Here is an 18,960-nt window from a genome sequence, read left to right as displayed (position 1 = left end):
TTGGTTTGATTCTTCTTGTGGTGTTATCACAGGTGGACTTGTCTTTCCACTGGAGTAAGCCTCAACCTCGAGACCAAGGCCATGAGCTCTCCTAGCTCTGGAAGCCTGTCCACTGATTGGCAGGCTGGCCAAGTAAATCTCTCGGTTCTACCGCAGGCTTGCTTCTCCTACAAAGTGCAAGGGGGTGGAAGAAATTCTAACTCTGTAATTACCAGTCAGGTAACTTTGGGGGAAGTCACACCACTCTTACTTAAAGCTTCTGTTTCCTTAACTGTAAAATGAGACAATAACTTGTACTTCACAGAGCCCCAGTGAAGGTCAGTTGAGCAGCAAAACCTGTGAAGTGCCCTAGATGGCCCTGGCCCAAAGTGAGTGTTTGGTTACAATAAACCTTGCGTTTATTGAGCACCTGCTCTGCATGGGCACACTGCTAATTGCTCTACATGCCCACTCTCATTTCATCCTCAAAATGCTGCAAGATGGGTTACATTGGTTCCCCAGACGGCAGATGAGAATATCTGAGGCTCAGAGAGGTTCCCCTGCCCTAGGTCACAGAGCCAGCGAGAGATAGCTCAGAGCCAATGAGTGAGGCCCAGCACAGGGTTTGGGTACAGTTTATCTAAATTCCTGGCACCCTTCACCAGGTTGATGTTCAGAATATCTAACCACCAGTGAGGCATGTGCACTGGTGAATCAGAAGGGACGTTGAGGGACTTCCCTGATGATCCAATGTGCAGGTTTGATCCCTGGTTGGGGAGTTAAGATCCCACATGCCTCACGGCCAAAAAACCAAAACGTAAAACAGAAGCAATAAGCAAATTCAATAAAGACTTTTTTAAAAAAATCGTCCACATCAAAAAAAAATATTAAAAAAAGAAAACAAGGGACGTTGGCCAGGATGCCACCTTGGTCCTAACCACTGGGCTCTACTGCCTTCCATTCTCAAGTCAGGTATTCCATATCCCCTTCCTGTATGCTCCCCACAGGACTGTGCCATGGCCCTTCCTTCTTCACATAGTGTCAGGTGCAATGAGGTGCCCAATAAACAGTGGCTGCATCCAATTCCAATAGGGACATCCAAGAAGCATCTGGTGAGAACAGACCTCTGGTGAGAAGCCAGGAGCAGAGAGGAATTCTGAGTTGGCAGAGCCGGGAATGGAAACCCAGAGGAGACCAGCAGGAAGTGGCGGCAGGGCAAAGCTTACCTGGAGGGAGGCTGACGGGCTTTGTCTACATTGTTGTTAATATCCATTTCCTCAGTCAAATCAAACTTATAGGCTTTGGCCTTGAACAGAAACTGCCAGGGACAGGCCATTTCTGCGGTTTTGCAAAGCACGTCACTTCTCTGGATTTAAACTCAGAGGTTCTTCTCCGTGGGCTGAGGAAGGAAGAGGAGACCGAGGTGGGAGGTTGAGGAAGAGTTTACAGAACTGGGCCTTCTCAATGTGGTTAGTTTGCTGAAGAATCAGTACAGAGGCTAATGTAAGTCTTGAACAGCCACTTCATCAGGACTTTGAAACCTCTGCTCCTATTTCGGTGTGGCATGTGGGGATCCTATGGACTTTAATTCTACAGAGCCACATAACTCCCTAAAGGAAAAACACGTAGCTTCATGAGGACAAAGTACAAACCCTGTGAGCCTTCTGAATGGGACCTGACTGGGCAAACTTCATTGCTGACCCGAGGCAAGGTGGGGAGGAGCCTGCTGGTCATTGAAATATGGGCACCTCTGCCTGTCCCTGCAGGATCTAACTAGCACCTGTCACTGGGGAAAGCATTCAAGTCATAGCTGCCTTAAATCTTTTCAGATTTTGCAGTTGTTGTCAATGCAGTCATCTGCTCCTTTTTTATTATGGGGGAGGCATAATTATTTATGGGGAAAAATGCACTTAATTCTCAATATTTGAGATCATCTCCTTTAAAAAAAAAAAAAAAGACCAAAAAAGAAGACATAAGTGCAGGCCCAGGACTGGTCTGGGCTTGTCCCCAGCATGCCTCCTCCATGGAAAAAGGCTTTGTGTTGGGGGGCAGCGTGGTGATGATGTGGCCCATGTAAGAATCTTAGGGCCTCCCAAATCTGGGTTCAAATCCTAGCTTTACTAGTTACATGACCTGGGTCAAGTTATTTAAAAGATGCATTTCTTCTTCCATAAAAGGGGCTTAATAACAGTTATCTTAACAAAATTTATTTGGGAGGGAAAAGGTACATGTTATAAGGACTGGACAGTATCATCGATATAAAAAAGAATTCTCAGTAGATTACTCCCCACTCTCCAAAAAGTTTTGCCTTGAAACGTAGCAACTACAGCAAATTTTGCAGAAAAAAAAAATCTGAACAAGATGCCCTGTTCAAATGGCCAAACCTCATGTTGGCGTTTCTTAGATTTTCTACCAATTTATCTCTGTAGGCAGAAAAGTCCCCCAGTTTTCTGAGCCTTCCCCAACAGGAAGAAGCAAAACCCTCTCAAAACAGCAGCTTCCCCAGAAATGAAGACAACTCACCTTGCAGCTGGCTGTGCTGCCTCTGCAGGGTACTGACAAGCAAACTTGGGGGGACCTTCACCTTGAGAACTTCGGAACCGTCTGTAACTGCCCAGTTCCCTCACCAAGGGTGGCTGAGAGGTTTTAAGCCAGCAATGCTGAATTCCCTGGGGCCAGAGAGCCTCAGTCTTCAACTCACTGCAAAGTTATGATTATACTGCTGCTAAGAAGTATTTATACCCAACCCATGGCATCCAGGGAGCCGTTTTTGCATAGAAGTCTCTTTTTTTTTTTTCCAAAGGGAGTGTCCCCAGCTGGGTGTACAGTTAGCTAATTTATGACTGGGAATCCTGGCCTATGAGTGACTTCACGCTGCTGTTACATCACTCCGTGTGGTGCATCCTCCGTAAATGCACCTCTTCCTGGTCCAGGGTCCAAGGCAGTGGCTCACCAGCAGGGTGGTGGGTCCAATCAAGGAGTCATCGTGGAGCCAGGTTTTATTTAGCTAAACCATGTTTTCTCACTTTCAGACTCCGGGAGATTTTTTTTTTTTTTCCTCAGTAGGGAGTGCTCTGGTTAATTTCTGTCCAGACTCTCAATTTTCCAGTTCATGGCAGAAGTCCATGAAGCTGAGAAATATTGACAATATGGAACACACTGGAAAATGCCCAGGTTACAGAAGGCCAGTGATGCTGGGTCATGTAGTGTTCCCAACAGGTCCCTGAATCATTCAGCTTGAGGTTTGTGGAAGGGAAGGAAAGCCCTTGGCACAGAGAGACCTCTCAGATGTTGGTGTCACTAATGTCTCACACTTCAGCTCTGAGTAAACTAGGGGAGCATGGCAGGTAGAGTTATTTTCTACAGGGGAAAAAAATCCTTTCTTATAACAGAAATTGCATTTTGACTTCTTTATCCTTTCTTATAATTCCATTTATTATAGTGCCTCGAATACAGTATTCCTATATGGGATGAGTTGTTCCATTATAAAAGTAAAATACAACTATGTTAGGTAAGAGTCAAAAATGGAGGGAAAAAACCCACCCTTGATCTCATCATCCTAACACATCGCTGTCACAATCCATTCATTTCCTTCCCTCATTTTCCAAATTAAATGCAGAATTATAATCAATTGAATTTGCCTAAGATAGAAAAAACCAAATAGAGACATGAAGAAGAGCTCAAAGATCTCTCTTGAGTGAATGAATGAATGAAAAATAGGAGTAGACTGCGATGAGTTGCAATATATCAAAGCCATTCTTCATTTAGGCTTTAGCCAGTTCAGTTCAGGGAAACTAATACTGCTTGAGGAGAGATGCAGAGTCCCTGGTTTGGGAAGTACAAAGCTTAGAGAAAAGAATGGATAATTATTGTATCAAATGGCACATGCAGTGTTGGAGGGGTGGCATCTTGAAGAAGCTGAAACTGCATTGCTCAGGGAAGGTTCACAGGGGAGAGGACACCAGGGCAGGGTTTTGAGGGATGACTAGGAGTTTGCCTCACTCTAACCCTATTCCCTGTAACTTATTCTGACTTCCTGTCAGAATATTCCTTCCACATATTCTGACTATACCTGCAGCAAATACATGTATTAACTCCTTTAACTCCTCCACCAATCCTGCGAGATGGGTACTACTACTTGGCATTCATGGACTCCTCTAGAATCCCATCTGCTTGGCCTCAGAACACCTGGTTGGTTTTGCTTCAGAAAATGCAGTTATTCAGTTATTTAATCAATCAGACATATGACTGTTGGGCTTTGGATGCATGGGCAGTGGAATCCCAGGACGTGTCTTGCCCTTCATTTGAGGATGGTGCCCTGGCTTACTCTCTTAGATGTTCCCACACTGATGAAGAGGACCGCTTGCAAATGCAGTCCCCGGAGAGTGTCCCTATGTACTCATTATCTTGTTGTCAGCTTACCTCTGCAAGGGGCCTCCCTTTACGTGACCCCCTGAAGTATGTCATGCTTATAACCAGCCAGCTGCCTGTGTGTCCACTGTCTTCTTTGATTCCTCCCTCTCTGGACAGGTATGGAAACCAAGGCATCTGGAGTCTCAGGTGAATCTGTGGCAGAGCCAGGCAGGAACCCAGATCTCCTGACTGTCTCCCTACTAAATCACAAGCCCTTGGGAATAAGGGACCGTGCTGTCCCCATCACCCAATATCCCCAACACCTACTGACCAGCACAGAGTGGGCACTGGAGAAGCATAAGCTGAATGAATCATGAGTGGCGCCAGTCAAGGGCCCCCAGAGTAGCTGGCCCAGAGTTAGGGCTTCGTAACCATTTGTTTCCTTTTCCGGTTCCTTTGCATTCTGCTCAGGTTACTAGCCTGAGCTTCAAGGCTGCTATCTCACCTCTAATCCAGCATCTACCAAGCATGATGTTCTTGGCTCATGGCAGGGTTTGGGTCAGCAGTGACTGTCCAACCTGAGTAAAAGGCTTTGACAATGTGGCTGCAGTTTAGCCTGAGAGGTCCTGGGTTCTAGTGACAGCTCTGATACTGAGCTGCTGTGTGACCTCAGAAAAGTCACCTCTCATCCCTGGGCCTGACTTTTCACATAATGGACACCAAGGGGGGAGAGCAGGGTGGGGGGTGGTGGTGGTGGGATGAATTGGGAGATTGGGATTGACATATATACACTAATATGTATAAAATAGATAACTAATAAGAACCTGCTGTATAAAAATAAAATAAAATTCAAAAAAAGAAACAGTGGCCAAGATAAAGTGAGTAAATGCGATACAAGAACATGCTTTGAGCTATGGAGCAAAATGGCGGCCACACAAGAATTTTGGTCCCTGCTATGGGTCAGAGAGGAACAATTTACTTTTTGACAAAGAGCAAGCAGGTGACATGACCTGACTTCCAAAGTTCCCTTCTTCACACGGGTCAGCACTCTACTACAAACATTTGCTTTTAAATTCCCAATTCTCTTTCTCTCTGTAACATTACACTCATTTATTTATTTTCTTATTAGGATAAAACGGATATAACATAAAATTCACCATTTTAACTATTTTAAAGTGTACACTTCAGTGGTTTTTATTATATTCACAATGTTGTGAGTAACCATCACCACTATCCCAATACTCTCTTAATTAGCAAATAGCAAAGAGGGGAGTAAAAATAGCAGTAAGGATGGTGACACACAGAGAGGCTAAGAGATTACCCACAGTCACACAGCAGGCAGTCTCTGATCTGGCACAAACAGTGATGCTCACCCCAGAGCTCTAGTCTGCGGGATCTAGGGCTGGTCCCCATCCTGGAGGTTGTCAGGGATTTCCATCTCTGCTTGTCCTGTGCTTTCTGGGTCTGCCTCACCTTTGGCCCGGCTTACCCAACAGGCCACATTCCTGGGCCTCTGTTGATGACGGATGTGGCAGGTGAATACTGCAGAGGAGAAATCAAAGAGCACCTCGAAGGGCAGTCAGAGGACACGTGGGCCCCCAGGAGGGTGCAGATGGAGGTTCCAAGGCTGCTGTGGAGAAATATCCTCCCCCCTACCTTTCCGGCGCATCATGGGCACCACGCCGATAGCAACCGGCACGGGAATTTCTCAGCCTCATCATCCTGGGACTGATTTTCCCTCAAATAAAGTTGATCTGTCTCTACACCAGGTTGTAGACATGGTTCAGTCCAGTTGGCCAGTGGGAATTAGCAACTTTGAAGCTCTTTCTACAGAAACAATGATCAGAGAGAACACTTACTAAGCAAGGCGCTTGTATATATCGACTGTTTCATCCACACAACAGGCTGTGAGATGAATATTATTACCAGCCCCATTTTATAGGTGGGAAATTGAGGTTCAGCGCCAAGTTAAATGGCTTGTCCTAGATCACATAGTCAGGTGGTGTTCAGGCTAAAACCCTGGAGTCCCCCTTTCTACCCCCTCCATCCTGCCACCCCCTGTGAGGGACAGAGCCAGGACACAGCCCTGGGGGAGCAAGGGTCCTGCACCATATCCCACTGCCTTTCTTGAAATATTTTCTTCCCCACCCTCCTGTAATAATAACTCTCCGTGATAAGAATAATTGCAACTACCGTGGATGAAGCGCTTGCTCATAACTATAGCTGGCCCGGGCTTTTCCAGTCGTCATCTCAGCCCATCCTCCAGCAGCCCTCTGCCATGGTTCTATTCTTATGCCGACTTCACAAGTAAGGATACGAGACACAGAAAGGTTGAGAAACCAGTTCCTTGTCACTCAGCTCATAAGGGGCAGGGCTGAGGCTCGGCCTGGGGTCAGCACTGGGTTCCAGATGACCCCCCCACACACCTTATGTGCCCCTGTGCGCATGCCCGTTTTGCTGCAGGCGAGCACACCCCAGGAGCAAGGCAAAAAAGTAGCAGGAAGGAGGTGGGAAACAGGCCAAGGTAAGAGCTGAGGGTCACCTGGGGTTGAATGTTCTTCCCCCCACCGCCGCCAGCCTCTGGTGCCAGCTCTGTGCAGTACAAGGCTGGCACAGAGCCCCCAGGAAGGAGGAGTCCCTGCCATGTGCCTCTGCTTCACAGAAGCCCCCCTAGAATCCTCTCACCAGCTCTTTGAGGGAGTTACTGTAATCTGTAATTTGCACCCAGAACTGTCAGACCCCAAAAGTGGGTTCTCCCTACGCCATGTGTTTATGGGGTGCCTGTTAGGCAGGATTCAGCATGCTGGTGGCAAAGGGGTGATCCTCAAGACACAGCCCTTGTCCTCCTCACTCCCAGAATAAGGGAAGGAGGGCCACCCTACAGCATACCCTAAATTCCATAAGGACAGGAGGGCTCTGCCACATTTATTGCTGTATTACCTTGGTACACAGTAGGTGCTCAAACATCGATTGCATGGAGGATTTGTGCACGGCACTGTACCCTACCTCTTGACAGCCCTGCAATGAAAGTGTCATTGTTCCCATTTTGCAGCAGGGGCACTGAGGCTCAGAGAGGCAGCCCACTGGCTCAAGGACCCATGGATCAAAACTGGACAGCCAGAAATGCAGACTTGCGTTTCCCAGCTCTGAGGCCAGGGAGCTCTCCCCTGAGGGGCTTTGTGCTGACTCCAGTACTCTGCATAGTGCTCGGCTGTGCTGCTTAGATGCCGAGGGCACCAGGCCTTCAGGGATAGGGGCTCAAGGAGGCTAAAATTCTTCAGGCGAGGGGGTCACTTGAAGGACAGAAGGACTAGGTGGGGTGAAGGGACAGAGGAGGGCATCTTAGGCCAGGGGAAAAGCCTAAACCTCCATTGATGCTAAATGTCCGTTCTCCACAGTGGAGATGCCCTATGTCTCTGGATCCAGGGAACTCCCTTTCTTGTCCAGGAAGCTCCAGCTCAGCATCCTTGGCACCTGGCGTGTGCTGCCTGCCCTCAGGGTGGCCTGGAGGATTTAGGAGCAGCCCCCCAGCTTCAGCTGGGCCGGGCAGCCTCGGGCAAGCACTGCAACGGTTGATTTGCAAGGCTTGCGACAATCAGGCTTATCTTGACCCCCTGTACACGTGGGTCTGTGAGGTCACAACCCAGATCCCTTAACCCCACCCCCAACCTCAGTTCCTTTAGCTGCAAAAAGAGACCAGTAAGAACTTCTCTGTAGGATTTTCCTGAGGATAAAATGAGATCCTGTCTTCAAAGTGCCAGGCACTCAGTGGATACTAGGAGTTCCTGTCCTGGCAGATGGGGAAACTGAGGCCAAGAGTAGCTCATTCCCAGGTCTCACAGCAATTCGTGCTGGACTGCTTCTTCTAGGCCAGCAGGCCCCTGACCTCCCTTATACCCAGCAGGCCCTTCTCCTCCTCCTCCAGGTTCCCTGGTACCGCCCGCCGCCTTTGAGATAGTGACGTGGTCTCTCCCCCCACATATAACCTCAGTGCTCTGCACACTGTAGGCGCTCAGTAGATGCCCTTGCTGATGATGCTAAAGGTCCATATATGCGTGACCTGGGGTCTCTTTTCAGTCAAATGACAGGGTTCCCAAAGTGTGGTCAATCCAGAGGGACTTTGGGGGCGGGACCCGGAATAACATTTTTTAATTTTAATAATTGAAGTACTTATTAATGTGGTTACTGTCTGTGGCCATTTACTGATGTTCCACTTGTGGGAAATGATAAAAATTGGTTTTAGAATTACATTTATTTAAGTTAAGAAAGAGTCAATTTAAGGGGTATGCAGGTGTGACAAAAATTATGAAAGTAGGATGCAAATAACTACGAGTGTACACTAGAAGACATGCGAGTCTGGCTCTTTCTCTACACTTGTGCCTGTGTGTGACCTGTGATGTCACTTGCCCTATCTAGGCTTCATGCCCCTCACCTGTCACAGGAAGGCGTCGGGAAGAGGATTTCTAAGGATCCTCCAGTTCTTATACGCTACGTCTCACACAGGACCCCCGTCCCTTAGCCCCATGTCATTTGTTGAGTAACCACTGGAGGGCATGAGTCACACAGCTTCCAGCAGCTCAGTAGCTGAGGTGACCTGGGTTTGTCCCACCTTGAATGACTTGGAGGTGACAGAGCAGAGGGACTTTTGCTGGAAATGCCCCACTTGTCACCTGAGGTGGACAGACCTATGGTGGACCAGGATATAGACGGCTTTGATGGCTGAGTCCCTGGAACATGGTTTACGCTGGCTGGCGCAGGCCTGGCACTTCACTGGCAGGGCGGGCACAGTGAGTGAGGACCTGACCAGCTCTCGGGGGCAGGCCAGCCAGGAATTTTCTTTAAGGGCCCAATTTCTTGTCAGCGCCTCCCAGAACATCCTCCCCTTTCTGCCCTTCCACACTACTTCCTGGGTTCAGGATTAATACTTGGCAAGTCCTGAGGTGTGGTACTTCAAAGGTCAAGGATTCTGGTGCAAGTAGCATCTTGGGACTGTGCAGGAGACATCAGTAGGGGAGTGAGGAAGGTCAGGAAGCCATGACGTGTGCGCTATTAAGCCAGTTACCACAACAGGCAACTGGAATTCAACCCCACAGAGAAATCTAGGAAACAGTATAGAACCCAGATCTCACCTTCTTAGATCCTTCCCTAAATAGTTGTGCATCTTTGGTTGGGCCATGTGAGCCCTTTGGGCCTCTGTTTTCTCAATTAAGGTTCTCTGGAGCCTTTTCAGCTCTGATATCTGGGCTTTCTGAGTCTCTCCTGCTCATGCGTGTCTTGTCTCTGGTGCTCTTGGGAGAGTCGCCTTGTTGACCAGAGTGCCCGCCAAAAAAGCAGAACGCAGCACTAACTAGCACGTGTGACTCCAGGCTCTGGCCACAAAGATGTTCGGGGCATCATGGTGTATAAGGCTCAGAAACAACCTAAATGATCGTCATTCAAGAAAGGCATGCTGGTCCAGCTTTAGGCTCCAAGGTTATGGTGGACCGTTACACAGTCAAAGAAATGAAGTATTTTAAGAATTTTTTTAAAGACAAGGAATAATGTTTATGTATCAGTAAAAACATCAGATTATAGAATAATCCCCATCATGTAAAGTCATAAAAAACTGTGAGAAAAAATATTAAGAGTGGTGGAAATAAGGGTGATCATTGCTTTCTTGTTTACCCTTCTTCGTATTTTCATTGTGGGAATTACAGGCGCAGCAGGGGCACAGGGAGTTTGTTTGCTGTGTGTGTAAATCAGACCTGGAGGAGTGCCCTCAGAGGAGGTTGATGCTTTATTTCTTCTTGCCTGGGGAACATTCCTCCCACGCTACTGTAGGAGGGAAACTTGGCCTTTGGCATCTGACACCTCTGCCTCTCCTGCCTCATCCCGGTCCCAACCTCAAGGTTCTCCCCTTCTCTGGGAGCTCCCCAGCAAGCCACACCTTTTGCACACATTGTTCTCTCTGCTTGGAATATCCTTCCCAGCAGCTCCCCGTCCCCAGTCCTCTAATCCCTCTCTGCTCCACTTCATGATACTGTCATCTCTAAAATGTTCCCCCGACCCTTTATCCCCAGGCTTCCCTGGGCTCCCCTCCAGCTCAACACTGATCCTACTCTTTTCATTGTGGGCTCACTCTTCTGTCTCTTTTACTAGATGCAAGCTCCCCAAGGCCAAGGCCACACCTCACACATCTCTGTAGCACCAGCACTCTCTGGCAAATAGTAGATGCTCAATAAAATTTTTAATTGAGATAAAACTCACATACCATAAAATCCACCCCGGAAAAGTGTACAATTCAGTGGGTTTTATATTCACAAGGCTGTGCAACCATCACCAGAATCTAATTCCAGAACATTTCCATTCCTCCCAAAAGAAACCCCACACCCATTAGCAGTCACGCCCCATTTCCTCCTCCCCCTAGCCCTAGGAAACTGCTAATCTGCCCTTTGTCCCTATGGACTTGCCTATTATAGAATATTTTATATAAATATTTTATATAAATGGAATCATGAAGTATGTGCCCTTTGTGTCTGGCTTCCTTCACTTAGCATGTTTTCAAGGTTTTCTCATGTGGTAGCATATATTAGTACTTCATTCCTTTTTATGACCAAATAATATTCTGTTGTGTGGACATAGCACATTTTGCTTATCCATTCATCAGTTGATGGGCATTTGACTTGCCCTCACCATTTGGACATTATGAATAATGCTGCTATGAACATCTGAGTACAGGTTTTGTATGGAAAGATATTTTCAATTCTTATAAAGAGGAGTGAATCGCTGGGTCATAGGATAACTTTATGTTTAACTTTTTGAGGAACTGCCCTAATGTTTTCCAAAGTGACTGTTCCATTTTACATTCCACCCAGCAGTGCATGAGGGTTCCGATTTCTCTACATCCTTGTCAACCCTTGCTACTGCCTGTCTTTTTCATTATACAGTAGCTTCCTAATGGGTATGCAGTAGTCAATGGACTTTTTTTTTTGTTTTTAACATCTTTATTAGAGTATAATTGCTTTACAATATTGTGTTAGTTTCTGCTGTATAACAAAGTGAATCAGCTATATGTATACATATATCCCCATATCCCCTCCCTTTTGCATCTCCCTCACATCCTCCCTATCCCACCCCTCTAGGTGGTCACAAAGCAACGAGCTGATCTCCCTGTGCGATGCAGCTGCTTCCCACTAGCTGTCTATTTTACACTTGGTAGTGTATATATGTCAATGCGACTCTCTCACTTCGTCCCAGCATACCCTTCCCCCTCCCCATGTCTTCAACTCCATTCTCTACGTCTGTGTCTTTATTCCTGTCCTGGCCCTAGGTTCTTCAGACCACTTTTTCTTTTTTTTAGATTTCATATATATGTGTTAGCATATGGTATTTGTTTTTCTCTTTCTGACTTACTTCACTCTGTATGACAGATTCTAGGTCCATCCACCTCACTACAAATAACTCAATTTTGTTTCTTTTTATGGCTGAGCAATATTCCATTGTATATATGTGCCACATCTTCTTTATCCATTCATCTGTCGATGGACACTTAGGTTGCTTCCATCTCCTGGCTATTGTAAATAGAGCTGCAATGAACATTGTGGTACATGACTCTTTTTTAATTATGGTTTTCTCAGGGTATATGCCCAATAGTGGGATTGCTGGGTCATGTGGTAGTTCTATTTTTAGTTTTTTAAGGAACCTCCATACTGTTTTCCATAGTGGCTGTATCAATTTACATTCCCACCAACAGTGCAAGAGGGTTCCCTTTTCTCCACACCCTCTCCAGCATTTATTGTTTCTAGATTTTTTGATGATGGCCGTTCTGACTGGTGTGAGGTGATACCTCATTGTAGTTTTGATTTGTATTTCTCTAATGGTTAGTGATGCTGAGCAACCTTTCATGTGTTTGTTGGCAATCTGTATATGTTCTTTGGAGAAATGTCTATTTAGGTCTTCTGCCCATTTTTGGATTGGGTTGTTTGTTTTTTTCATATTGAGCTGCATGAGCTGCTTGTATATTTTGGAGATTAATCCTTTGTCAGTTACTTCGTTTGCAAATATTTTCTCCCATTCTGAGGGTTGTCTTTTCATCTTGTTTATGGTTTCCTTTGCTGTGCAAAAGCTTTTAAGTTTCATTAAGTCCCATTTCCTTATTTTTGTTTTTATTTCCATTTCTCTAGGAGGTGGGTCAGAAAAGATCTCGCTGTGATTTATGTCATAGAGTGTTCTGCCTATGTTTTCCTCTAAGAGTTTTATAGTGTCTGGCCTTACATTTAGGTCTTCAATCCATTTTGAGTGTATTTTTGTATATAGTGTTAGGGAGTGTTTTATTTCATTCTTTTACATGTAGCTGTCCAGTTTTCCCAGCACGATGTATTGAAGAGGCTGTCTTTTCTCCAGTGTATATTCTTGCCTCCTTTATCAAAGATAAGGTGACCATGTGCATGGGTTTATCTCTGGGCTTTCTATCCTGTTCCATTGATCTATATTTCTATTTTTGTGCCAGTACCATACTGTCTTGCTTACTGTAGCTTTGTAGTATAGTCTGAAGTCAAGGAGCCTGATTCCTCCAGCTCTGTTTTTCTTTCTCAAGATTGCTTTGGCAATTCGGGGTCTTTTGTGTCTCCAAACAAATTGTGAAATTTTTAGTTCTAGTTCTGTGAAAAATGTCACTGGTAGTTTGATAGGGATTGCATTGAATCTATAGCTTTCTTTGGGTAGTATAGTCGTTTTCACAATGTTGATTCTTCCAATCCAAGAACATGGTATATCTCTCCATCTGTTTGCATCATCTTTAATTTCTTTCATCAGTGTCTTACAGTTTTCTGCATAGAAAAGGTCTTTTGTCTCTTTAGGTAGGTTTATTCCTAGGTATTTTATTCTTTTTGTTGCAATGGTAAATGCAAGTGTTTCCTTAATTTCTCTTTCAGATTTTTCATCATTAGTATAGGAATGCAAGAGATTTCTGTGCATTCATTTTGTATTCTGCTACTTTACAAAATTCATTGATTAGCTCTAGTAGTTTTCTGGTAGCATCTTTAGGATTCCCTAGGTATAGTATCATGTCATCTGCAAACAGTGACAGTTTTACTTCTTCTTTTCTGATTTGGATTCCTTTTATCTCTTTTTCTTCTCTGATTGCTGTGGCTAAAACTTCCAAAACTATCTTGAATAATAGCAGTGAGAGTGGGAAACCTTTTCTTGTTCCTGATCTTAAAGGAAATGGTTTCAGTTTTTCACCATTGAGGACAATGTTGGCTGTGGGTCTGTAATATATGGCCTTTATTATGTTGAGGTAGGTTCCCTCTATGCCTACTTTCTGGAGAGTTTTTATCATAAATCGGTGTTGAATTTTGTCAAAAGATTTTTCTGCATCTATTGAGATTATCATATGGCTTTTATCCTTCAATTTGTTAATATGGTGTATCACATTGTTAATTTGCATATATTGAAGAATCCTTGCATTCCTGGGATAAACCCCATTTGATCACGGTATATGATCCTTTTAATGTGCTGTTGGATTCTGTTTGCTAGTATTTTGTTGAGGATTTTTGCATCTATGTTTATCAGTGATATAGGCCTGTAGTTTTCTTTTCTTGTAACATCTTTGTCTGGTTTTGGTATCAGGGTGATGGTGGCCTCGTAGAATGAGTTTGGGAGTGTTCCTCCCTCTGCTATATTTTGGAAGAGTTTGAGAAGGATAGGTGTTAGCTCTTCTCTAAGTGTTTAATAGAATTCACCTGTAAAGCCATCTGGTCCTGGGCTTTTGTTTGTTGGAAGATTTTTAATCACAGTTTCAATTTCAGTGCTTGTGATTGGTCTGTTTATATTTTCTATTTCTTCCTGGTTCAGTCTCAGAAGGTTGTGCTTCTCTAAGAATCGGTCCATTTTTTCCAAGTTGTCCATTTTATTGGCATACAGTTGCTTGTAGTAATCTCTCATGATCCTTTGTATTTCTGCAGTGTCAGTTGTTACTTCTCCTTTTTCATTTCTAATTCTGTTGATCTGAGTCTTCTCCCATTTTTTCTTGATGAGTCTGGCTAATGGTTTATCAATTTTGTTTATCTTCTCAAAGAACCAGCTTTTAGTTTTATTGATCTTTGCTATGGTTTCCTTCATTTATTTTTCATTTATTTCTGATCTGATCTTTATGATTTCTTTCCTTCTGCTAACTTTGGGGGGTTTTTGTTCTTCTTTCTCTAATTGTTTTAGGTGTAAGGTTAGTTTGTTTATTTGAGATGTTTCTTGTTTCTTGAGGTAGGACTGTACTGCTATAAACTTCCCTCTTAGAACTGCTTTTGCTGCATCACATAGGTTTTGGGTCGTGTTTTCATTGTCATTTGTTTCTAGGTATTTTTTGATTTCCTCTTTGATTTCTTCAGTGATCTCTTGGTTATTTAGTAGCGTATTGTTTAGCCTCCATGTGTTTGTATTTTTTACAGTTTTTTTCCTGTAATTGATATCTAGTCTCATAGCATTGTGGTTGGAAAAGATACTTGATATGATTTCAATTTTCCTAAATTTACCAAGGCTTGATTTGTGACCCAAGATATGGTCTATCCTGGAGAATGTTCCATGAGCACTTGAGAATAAAGTGTATTCTGTTGTTTTTGGATGGAATGTCCTATAAATGTCAATTAAGTCCATCTTGTTTAATGTGTCATTTAAAGCTTGTGTTTCCTTCTTTATTTTCATTTTGGATGATCTGTCCATTGGTGAAAGTGGGGTGTTAAAGTCCTCCACTATTATTGTGTTACTGTTGATTTCCCCTTTTATGGCTGTTAGCATTTGCTTTATGTATTGAGGTACTCCTATGTTGGGTGCATAAATATTTACAATTGTTACATCTTCTTCTTGGTTTGATCCCTTGATCATTATGTAGTGTCCTTCTTTGTCTCTTGTAATAGTCTTTATTTTAAAGTCTATTTTGTCTGATATGAGAATTGCTACTCCAGGTTTCTTTTGATTTCCATTTGCATAGAATATCTTTTTCCATCCCCTCACTTTCAGTCTGTATGTGTCCCTAGATCTGAAGTGGGTCTCTTGTAGACAGCATATATATGGGTCTTGTTTCTGTATCTATTCAGCCAGTCTATGTCTTTTGGTTGGAGCATTTAATCCATTTACATTTAAGGTAATTATTGATATGTATGTTCCTATTACCATTTTCTTAATTGTTTTGGGTTTGTTATTGTAGGTCTTTTCCTTCTCTTGTGTTTCCTGCCTAGAGAAGTTCCTTTAGCATTTGTTGTAAAGCTGGTTTGGTGGTGCTGAATTTTCTTAGCTTTTGCATCTCTGTAAAGGTTTTAATTTCTCCATCGAACCTGAATGAGCTCCTTGCTAGGTACAGTAATCTTGGTTGTAGGTTTTTCCCTTTCATCACTTTAAATATGTTCTGCCATTCCCTTCTGGCTTGCAGAATTTCTGCTGAAAGATCAGCTGTTAAGGACTTCCTTGGTGGCGCAGTGGTTAGGAATCTGCCTGCCATTGCAGGGGACATGGGTTTGAGCCCTGGTCTGGGAAGATCCCACGTGCTGCGGAGCAACTAAGCCTGTGTGCCACAACTACTGAGCCTGTACTCTAGAGCCTGCAAGCCACAACCACTGAGCCTATGTGCCACAACTACTGAAACCTGCATGCCTGGAGCCTGTGCTCCACAGCAAGAGAAGTCACTGCAATGAGAAGCCCGCACACCACAACAAAGAGTAGCTCCCGCTTGTCGCAGCTAGAGAAAGCCCACGCGCAGCAACAAAGACCCAATGCAGCCAAAAATAAATAAATAAGTTAATTAATTTTTTAAAAATCCTTAAGAAAAAAAAGATCAGCTGTTAATCTTATGGGGATTCCCTTGTACGTTATTTGTTGCTTTTCCCTTGGTGCTTTTAATATTTTTTCTTTGTATTTAATTTTTGATAGTTTGATTAATATGTGTCTTGGCGCGTTTCTCCTTGGATTTATCCTGTATGGGACTCTCTGCACTTCCTGGACTTGATTGACTAGTTCCTTTCCCATGTTAGGGAAGTTTTCAACTATAGTCTCTTCAAATATTTTCTCAGACCCTTTCTTTTTCTCTTCTTATTCTGGGACCCCTATAATTCGAATGTTGGTGCATTTAATGTTGTCCCAGAGGTCTCTGAGACTGTCCTCAATTTTTTTCATTCTTTTTTCTTTATTCTGCTCTGCAGTAGTTATTTCCACTATTTTATCTTCCAGGTCACTTATCCGTTCTTCTGCCTCAATTATTCTGCTACTGATTTCTTCTAGGCATTTTAAATTTCATTTATTGTGTTGTTCATCATTGTTTGTTTGCTCGTTAGTTCTTCTAGGTCCTTGTTTAACGTTTCCTGTATTTTCTCCATTCTATTTCCAAGATTTTGGATCATCTTTACCATCATTACTCTGAATGCTTTTTCAGGTAGACTGCCTATTTCCTCTTCATTTGTTTGGTCTGGTGGGTTTTTACACTGCTCCTTCATCTGCATATTTCTCTGTCTTCTCATTTTGTTTAACTTACTGTGTTTGGGGTCTCTTTTTCGCAGCCTGCAAGTTCATAGTTCCCCTTGTTTTTTGTGTCTGCCCCCAGTGGGTGAGGTTGGTTCAGTGGGTTGTGTAGGCTTCCTGGCGGAGGGGACTGGTGCCTGTGTTCTGGTGGGTGGGGCTGGATCTTGTCTTTCTTGTGGGCAGGGCTGCATCCCGTGGTGTGTTTTGGTCTGCACTGAGTGGAGACCCAGCAATCTGCAGCCTGCCCCCAACTGTGGTTCCAGACACCAAATCTGCCTCAGTCCTGGGTGGCTCAAAGCATGCAAGTGGCCTGGACTTCCCTAGGCCCATGTTTCTGGATGGGGCTAGCTCTGTAACCCCTCTGGGCCTCAGTTTCCTCTTCTGTGAAATGGAAATAATAAAGCCCGCCTGTGGGATGACTGCAGGATGAGGGGATGCACATAAATTGTCTGCACAGGGCACAGCACATAATGGGTGTTGCCTTTTTCCAGTCTGTTTTCTCAGAGGTCTGCCCCATATGTGCATAAATATCACTTCACTAATTAACTACTGGAAAAGATCTTGAGAAGAGTGGGACAGTGGAAAGGGTGGGGGAAAGGGGGAAAGGCAAGCGGTTTACAGATGGCAGGAAGCTACAGCGAGGGCAGCCGCCAGTCACGGAGTAGGTGGGTGGAGCAGACAATCCTGGGAGGATTATCACAGGCTTCCAAAGAGCATTTCCCCGCAGTCATTTGTACCCTCAAGAACTCTGACTCTTCAGATCCCTGAGCTTTCTATTTCAGCCCTTGAAAGGCAGTGGCGCGGGGTGGGGCGGGGTGGGGGCGGGAGGGGCGCTTGAGGCGGGGAGCATCTGAGCAGTGCTGATTCAAACCCAACTGCAAGTCTACAGGCAAACCTCACGTAAGGGCAATCCAGATGGCAAATGGGTTTTATCTGTTGTGCCAAAGTTAAGAGATAAGTAATGATTACTCAGAGCCTCACAGCAAGAAGGAGTTTAAGGTTCTGTACTTTAAGCCTCAGTAGGAAGAAGTAGCTGTATCTGCCCCCGGCACAGGTGTGGGGCGTGGTGAGAGTAATGACCCATGTTTACTGTTCTAGACCAATATAAGGTGAACTCTGTGTTGGACAGTTTCCATGTCACCTAAGTAATTTGTCGGTTGGGGCACTTAAAAGTCAGGAGAGAAACAGGAGAGATTCAAATAAACTGATGAAGTGTCAAAGGTGGTATCAGCTACCGCTTCTGACTCACGGCTCTAGCTGCCCTCCAGAGGCTCTAGCTGCCCTCCAGAGGCTCTAGCTGCCCTCCAGAGGCTCTAGCTGCCCTCCAGAGGCTCTAGCACGCCTCAGAATGGTGTGTCTGGCTTACGGGAAACTTGGGCAGAGGCTGTCGCTACCACACAGAGAGGCCATGAGTGCCTTTAGAGCCAGGCGTGTATCTGGGAGATTCTTGACTCATCTGAGTGACTCCCAGTGAAGCTGGTTCCCTGGTTCCATGCAACGTGGGATCACGCACCTCACAAGGCTGCTGGTTAAGTTGCCAGATGATCTGACGGACCCTGATCAAGAACATAAAGGTGAATATGGGGGAAATATATGTTCTCAGTTTTACCAGAAGAGAAAACTGAAGCACGCAATGGGTGGGAAGAGGTGGAGAAAATGCACAGAAACAGGGGCAGCTTTGTGACTGCAGCCTGTTCCAGGTCCTTGTTTTGTCTGTAATTCTGTATTAATTGTTTTGTCATTAATACTTAATTCCCAGCTGGAGAGACTCCTAGAAGCATCAGGACATCTGCCCTGGCCCAGCCACTTCTGAGGAACTTCCGGGGCCTGTTTCCCTGCTCTGTATCATGTGCCCCTCCCAGTCGATTGGACAAGGGTGGGCCCATCACCCTGGGGCAGCCAGTGGCCTCGGAGGTGGACTCTCTGTCTCCGAGGGTTTGAACTGGAGACATAGGAGCAGCAGTTGATAGCAGGGTAGACCTCCAAAAGACCCCCAGAGAGAAAGTAGAGGGTGTGAACCAGAGGGCAGAGGAAGCCACGAGTAAGCAGGTGCCTGAGGTGGGGAGTGGAGGGCAGATTGCCAGGGGAGGAGCAGGATACCCTGGCCGGGCAGTGGGGAGAAACTCCAGGTGCTGGACACAACTG

The 18,960-nt window shown here is 44.9% G+C and overlaps 1 protein-coding gene across 1 annotated transcript in view; it reads right to left on the bottom strand.

The window, feature by feature from the left end:
• Nucleotides 1-2,689, bottom strand: part of NOS2 (nitric oxide synthase 2) — a 44,543-nt gene extending 41,854 nt beyond the window's left edge. The window contains exons 1-2 of the mRNA XM_029211004.1: nucleotides 2,503-2,689; nucleotides 1,206-1,378 (exon numbers count right to left, since the gene is read on the bottom strand). Coding sequence (XP_029066837.1) covers nucleotides 1,206-1,315 — 110 coding nt within the window. The 5' untranslated portion in view covers nucleotides 1,316-1,378; nucleotides 2,503-2,689. The remainder of the gene's footprint in view (nucleotides 1-1,205; nucleotides 1,379-2,502) is intronic.
• Between the last annotated feature and the right edge of the window lie 16,271 nt (nucleotides 2,690-18,960).

The sequence above is a fragment of the Monodon monoceros genome, unplaced genomic scaffold (genome assembly GCF_005190385.1).
Source record: "Monodon monoceros isolate NGI ecotype Baffin Bay Population unplaced genomic scaffold, NGI_Narwhal_1 Super_Scaffold_9, whole genome shotgun sequence".
In the NCBI taxonomy this organism is placed as follows: Eukaryota; Metazoa; Chordata; class Mammalia; order Artiodactyla; family Monodontidae; genus Monodon; species Monodon monoceros.
Note: the sequence above shows the minus strand (reverse complement) of the source record. Positions and strands in the feature narration are given on the sequence as shown.